Source organism: Hyaena hyaena, unplaced genomic scaffold, assembly GCF_003009895.1.
Source record: "Hyaena hyaena isolate Hyena2069 unplaced genomic scaffold, ASM300989v1 scaffold_442, whole genome shotgun sequence".
In the NCBI taxonomy this organism is placed as follows: domain Eukaryota; kingdom Metazoa; phylum Chordata; class Mammalia; order Carnivora; family Hyaenidae; genus Hyaena; species Hyaena hyaena.
Genome location: NW_024081073.1, coordinates 509,776 through 516,689, shown reverse-complemented (window position 1 = coordinate 516,689; position 6,914 = coordinate 509,776). Strand labels below are relative to the sequence as shown.

Sequence of the window (6,914 nt, the reverse complement as noted above, 5' to 3'; positions counted from 1 at the left end):
AGTACTGATGTTAATATACCTGGTAGGCTCCCCAAAAGTTGATTTTGAGATGAGTAAAAGAAGGAAAAGAGGAAGGAAAGAAGGAAAGAAGAAAGGAAGGAAGGAAGGAAGAAAAGTCAAGATGACAGCACTGTAAAGGCCAGGGACCTGAGGAAAGAATGAAAGTTTGAAATAGTCTGGAAAATAAAATACCAGGACAGAATTTTTCAAACTTGTTTTCTTAAGCCAAGACCCACAGTAAAACAAACACACAATTACACTGCAGCTCATGTACACATGCATACACAGATACCTACTTACACATGCATACATATTCCTACTTACAATTGAGGCAAAAGATTTTTAAAACAATTTTTATCTTTAACATACATCGTAGTACGCTTATAGTTTCTTTTATATCCTATCCTAGTTTTTCATGTCCTATTCCATCATTAAAATTTTATGATCAAGAGCCACTGAATTAATTTCTTGATTCATGGGTTATCATCTGGAATTTGAAGACTATTGAATTAAGGGATGTTCAGGAGGATTGCTGGGCAGATGAAGAGCTTGACTAAGTTTGGGGAACAGTTCATAGTGGGAAGAGCCCTGGCTTTGTGTCTCTCAATTAGGGTCCTGTTTCCATTGCTTATTAGCATGATGACTATGCATAGTTAAATAAATTCTTCACACCTTGGTTTTCGTATTAATACAATGACTATAATGACCCTACACCCATTAATTTACTCTGATAACTATCAAATCCACAAGTGTTTTCTAGTGCCTGCCTTGTCACAGATAGATAATACATGGAAGCTAATGGTGGTTGATGATGGTGATGATTATGTGAAGATATACTGTGATGTACTGCTTGGCCATATCCATTATAAGCATTACGATTTAAATAAAATAAATATCGATTTTATAAGCCGTATATTGTCATTATTATAACATATTGCTGTTAAACACAGATAGTTTTAGTAAAATTGATAACCATGAGTTAATGAGTAGAAGCTAACCACATATTGCTCCATATATAGACTTAGGTTGTTCTCTTTTGTGTACTCTAATCTCTGAATATTCAAGCTGTTTAGAGGTATTTTGCCCTTAATTATACCCATGAGGATGAATTTTACTGTGATGTTTCTTGGTTCAGGAAGCTAAGACAGTCCATTCCACATGACTTTTCCCTTAGAGAATTAAGAAGTTAATATTAGAGTTGATCATTTTGTAGTCAAACATTAAAAAATAATGAATAATAGGGAGAGAAAACAATGTTTTTAAATATATGGTACAACCGTAATAAGATATGATAAAAGTTTCCTAGATGAAAACATGTTTACGTATAACATTGGTATGACACATTAAACAACCTGTAGTTTTTACTCATCTAACCACTTCAATTCTCTTTATTTTTTTAAATTATTTATTTTGAGAGGGAGAGATAGAGACAAAGAGAGAGGAAGAGAGAAAGTCCCAAACAGGCTCCATGGTGTTGGCAAGGAGCCAAACGGGGGGCTCGCTTCCACAACCTTGGGATTATGAAGTGGAAATAAAGTGTCAGGCCACCCAGTCATCCCTCAAGTCTCTTTAAGTGGCTTTGTGTTTTATTATGAAGGATGATGGAAAACAACAATGATGAGGAAGCAAAGCTCATTGAAGAAATAGAAGCTGAATTGGATAAAATCAGCATTTCTTCATTGGAAAAAGAAGTTGATAGTGATTCAAAATCAGAACTACAGAGTGAAGACAGTGATACAGTAAGTGTTAAATGCTAGACTTTTAAGAGCCTTTTAACTGGAGTAAACTTTTCAGGAGAATTATTACTTTCTGCAGTGTGTTTTACATAGTTATCTCATTTTCTAACTTTAGGATCACTTTTAAACAATGTGTATTGTTAGATATTTAAATATAAAGAGTTGAGGATAGAAATCACATATAATTTCATATGTACATATGTATGTTTTTTGCAAAATTGTGATTATATTATACATATAATTATTTATATCCTGCTTTTTTAGCTTACTCATGAGCTTCCTAATGTTATTAGATACACATGAAAAGCAAAATTTATGTAAACTCTACAGAGCTATAGAAATAGTTATTTTTTGGGAAATCAAATATATTTTCTCTTCATTTGTATATTTTCCCCAGTGTTTATATGCTTAGAAAATTTATTCACAGATTTACTCTTTTACACCAAAATCATTAAACTAATGGGAATTTATTTTCAATTGTGATATAAAATGTAGATCTAACTAGACATTTTCCTACATGTATTTAGTTAATATTATTAATGATACTTGGTGAATAATCTACCTCTTCTCAATTAATCTTCCTTTTTTTTTTTTAAGTTTATTCTGAGAGAGAGAAAGAGAGAGAAAGAAGGGATATGAGCAAGGGAGGGACAGGGAGGGAGAGAGACAGAGAGGGAGAGAGACAGAGAGACAGAGAGAGACAGAGAGAATCCTAAGCAGGGTCTGTGCTGTCAACACAGAGCCCTGTGTGGGGCTCAAACTCACTAACCCTGACATCATGACCTGAGCTGAAATCAAGAGTCTAATGTTTAACTGCCTGAGCCATAAGGCACCTCTCAATTGATTTGTCTTATCTTTTGTATATGCTTAGCTGTTATGCATGTAATCCATCTGAGATTATTATTTTCCATTATTCTGTTAGTTTTGGCCTATTGTAGTTTTTAAAGTATCAAACAGGTAAAATTCCTTTTGTTTTTTCTTTCAAAATCTTCTCCACTAAACGTTTTCTAAAAACAAAAACAAAAACAACTCATTTGTTAAATTTCAGAAAGCAGTTATACTTCAATTTTTGATTAGGATTGAAATAACCTATATACTACTTTTGGAAAGTTAATATGATTACATTATAATAATAATAGTAATAATATTCAAATAAGACAAACAACCCTGAAATTTTTCATTTGAATATGAAATCCAACAGAATCATGGATGTACTTCATAACCACCTGAAAATCAAAAGCAAATTTTAACCAAATAACTTGTTTGAACTCATTCACGTATTTTATTCAAATTTTTGTATATCAAAACTTAAATTTTGATGCATAGTTTTAATAAATGGCTTGACCATTTCTTTCATGTTTAATTTGAGGATTTGGATGAATTACCTGAGTCAGTTCTTCACTGTATTGACGTCATAAAGAATAAGAGTAAAACTGTTGAAGAGCTCATTCTTCAGGACTTGGAAGATACGGATGTTTTAAGTAAGTACAGTTTTTAACTGCTTGGCAGATAAGCTTTCTCTAAGCGTGAATAATTTGTAATTTAGAAAATTATATTGCTTCAAGTTTTTATCTATTGTTATAGACATGTATGTGCATTTATCTCTAGTATATAATATATGAGACTCTTATTTACTCCGTTAATATTTTTCCCTTATTACTTTTCTTACATGTACAATAAATATTAGTCACCAACAGTTTGCTTTACTAGTCCTATTTCCCTTATTACTTTCCTTATATGTACAATAAATATTAGTCACCAACAGTTTGCTTTACGAGTCCTAATTAAAACCAGACATTCTATTACAGTTGATTCTTTTTTTTAAAATTTTTAAATGTTTACTTATTTTTGAGAGAGAGACACAGAACGCGAGCAGAGGAGGGGCTGAGAGAGAGGGAGACACAGAATCTGAAGCAGGCTCCAGGCTCCATGCTCTCAGCCCAGAGTCAGACATGGGGCTTGAACCCACGAACCTCGAGATCATGACCTGAGCCAAAGTCGGAAGCTTAACTGACTCTATTACAGTTGATTCTTGAACAACACTGGTTTGAACTGCATGGGTCATTTATGCACAGACCTTTTACAGCATTGTAAATTGTAAATGGATTTTCTTAATAACATTTTCATTTCTCTAGCTTACTTTGTTGTAAGAATACAGTACATTATACACATAATATATAAAATATATGTTGATAGACTGTTTATGTTATTGGTAATCTTTCTGATCTACAGTAGGCTATTAGTAGTTATGTTTTGGGGGATCAAAAGCTATATGCTGATTTTTAATATGTGGGGGAGTCATCACTTGTAATCCCCATGTTGTTCAAGGATCATCTGTACTTTGCGTTAAAGAAAAGGAAATTAGTTGCAGGAATATTTTAGAAATATCAGTTTATACATCTTTTGGGAGAAAAACATGATTTATATCAGAAGGCTAACAATTTTTATTTGCTTCAACTGAGCAAATTTACTTCTTGGAATTATTCTAAGAATAATAGAATGGTCAAAGATTTAATTAGAATTAATCAAAGTTTAGTTTATAATTTAAAATGGCAACAGCCTAAGTGTTTAATAGCATCTTAGTGTGTGCAACAACACCTATTAAAAAGATAGCTTAGATGATATTTAATAGCATAAACATGCTCGTGATGTAGCATTTAAAATTATTATAAGATTCAGTGTTATTTATGCAAATAAGTATGTTACAATAGGGACACTCCTAGGTATTCATTCAATAAATATTACTGTGTGAAATGATCTGTTTTAGCCACTAGGACTATAACACACAACAAAATAGGCAAAGGCCCTGCTTTCTTATTCTAATGTTCCAGTGTGGGGAGATAGACAATAAGCAAATAAATATGTAATATTTTAATAATGATAACTTCTATGAAGGAAAAAGTTTAAGATAGGGGAGAGAGATTGGAGGTTGCTATTTGGTGTAGGGTAAATCAGGGAAGGCCTCTCTGATAAGGTAGTACTTGAGCAATGACAGAAAGGTAAGCCTCATGGACATCTCAGCGAATGAGAAGGTGAGACATGTGGATGTCTGGAGAGCCAGTGTTCCAGAAAGAAGGATCCATAAAGGCCAAAGCACAGATCACATAAGGGTCAGATCTTATAGGGCTCTTATAAATCATGGTCCGGACTTAGGATTCTACTTTCTGTATGTCAAGATTTTAGAGTAAAGAGTGGTAGTATCTGAAACATTTTGAGTCAATCATTCTGGTGATTATGTAGGAAAGATGCCTTTAGGTAGTAAGAGTCTACTACAAGACTGTCGTAATAGTGTGGTTAGAAATGAGAGTGATTTGAGTGGAAATGATGAAAAATACTCATATTCTAGAAACCATTTTTAAGGTAAAAAGAATCAAAGCGATTTTTTTATTGGTGGATTTAAATGAAAAGAAGAGAGGAAATTGACTTCAAAATTTTTGTCCTGAGCACCTGTATGAATGGATATGTAAAGACTTACTATATGCGGATGCTTCAAATTTTGGCAGTGATTATCTGTAGCTGAGTTATGGGGAGTTTTAATGGTTTTTAAATTTATATTTACTGAAGTAAATGTGATGAAAATATATTGTAAGTATATTGGCAATTATGTAGCCTAATTAAGAAAAACATAGAAGGAAACACAATCATAGAAAATTAGTTACATAAAAGGTTACGTACAGTTACTACAATGGCTTAGAAAATTATGAGATCTTATGTATTGTTCTAATGAAATAAGTTTGATAGTCTCAATGAATAGAATAACTTTATAAGAAAATTCAAATTATCAAAGCTGTTTGAAAAGGGTGGAAAACATGATTAAATTGATAATTTGGCAAGAAGGTGGAAAAGGTTTCCTTCTCAAATATCATTAGAAATTAGTATGATTTTGGGGTCACCTGCATGGCCCAGTCAGTTAAGTGTCCGACTTTGGCTCAAGTCATGATGTCACTGCTCGTGAGTTTGAGCCCCACATTGGGCTCTGTCCTGACAGCTCAGAGCCTGGAGCCTGCTTCAGATTCTGTGTCTCCCTCTCTCTTTCTGCCCCTCCCAGGCCTGTGCTCTGTGTCTCTCTCTCTCAAAAATAAATAAACATTAAAGAAATTAAAGAAATTAGTATGATTTTAAAAAAAGAAATTAGTATGATTTTACAGTTGGTTTTTTACAACCCACAAGGATAAACAAATCTGAAGATTATATTTCATTTATAAAAAGCCCATATTTCAAATACAAGTCTACACAAGCATAACACACATACAAAAGAAGCCAGAGGCTAATTTCATTTTTGAATGTAGATGTTTTGATTAGGACCCTCATTTGTAAACAGAAGCTACTTTAGCTCCTTTAAGCAGAAGGGTTTTTGGGATATTTGTGTGCTTGCTTTTATGGATAGAGTAGATATTTTGGTTATTTATTGCTGCAAAACAAACTGAGTGGTTTAAAATAACAATACGTTCTTATCTTTCAGGGTTCTGTGGGTTGACTGAGCTAGGCAGTTCTTGCTTAGATTTCTGTGTGTACTCACAGGTGTTGATTAGGAATGTATTTATCTGAAGTCTTTAGTCTTCACACATAATATTTTTATGAAAATAAAGACTCAAATATATCAATTGGCAGAACCTAAATCACCCTCCAAAACCTGGTGTCAAGGGAATCTGTAGAACATTATTTTTGCTTTCAACCCTTCCCATAGGAAAGCATGCTGTTAAGACTGTGAGTGGGTGTTGAAGAAGAATATCCATGATACCTGACAAAATTGCTGTGAAGAGTTAGTTACCCAGCAGAACAATCATCTGTAAACAAGTTTACACGTAGGAGAGATTACCATGATAGAACACACTGAGTAAGGAAAAGAAAAACTACATCTGCACAAATGATAAAAAGACAATAAAATTCAACAAAAAAACTCATAAAACCAATAATAAAAGCCCACTTCATTCACTTTAGTAATTATAATCTTTTAAATTAATAACTTTATTAAAATATTTTTAATATCTTGTGCAAGCTTATATTGCTGGTTTGTGGCAGGTAGAATCGAACCTTTGTTAATTTCTTTTTTTTTTTTTTTACAAATAGTTTATTGTCAAATTAGTTTCCACATAACACCCAGTGCTCATCCCCAAAGTGCCCTCCTCCATGCCCATCCCCCCCTCCCCCCCACATCCATCAGTCCTCAGTTTTTTT

At 33.0% G+C, this 6,914-nt stretch overlaps 1 protein-coding gene across 1 annotated transcript in view; it reads left to right on the top strand.

Moving 5' to 3' along the window:
• Nucleotides 1-1,598: 1,598 nt before the first annotated feature.
• LRRIQ1 (leucine rich repeats and IQ motif containing 1) overlaps nucleotides 1,599-6,914 on the top strand; it is a 210,904-nt gene continuing 205,588 nt past the window's right edge. Inside the window, exons 1-2 of the mRNA XM_039253164.1 lie at nucleotides 1,599-1,739; nucleotides 3,106-3,217. Of these exons, the coding sequence (XP_039109095.1) occupies nucleotides 1,599-1,739; nucleotides 3,106-3,217 (253 nt within the window). The remainder of the gene's footprint in view (nucleotides 1,740-3,105; nucleotides 3,218-6,914) is intronic.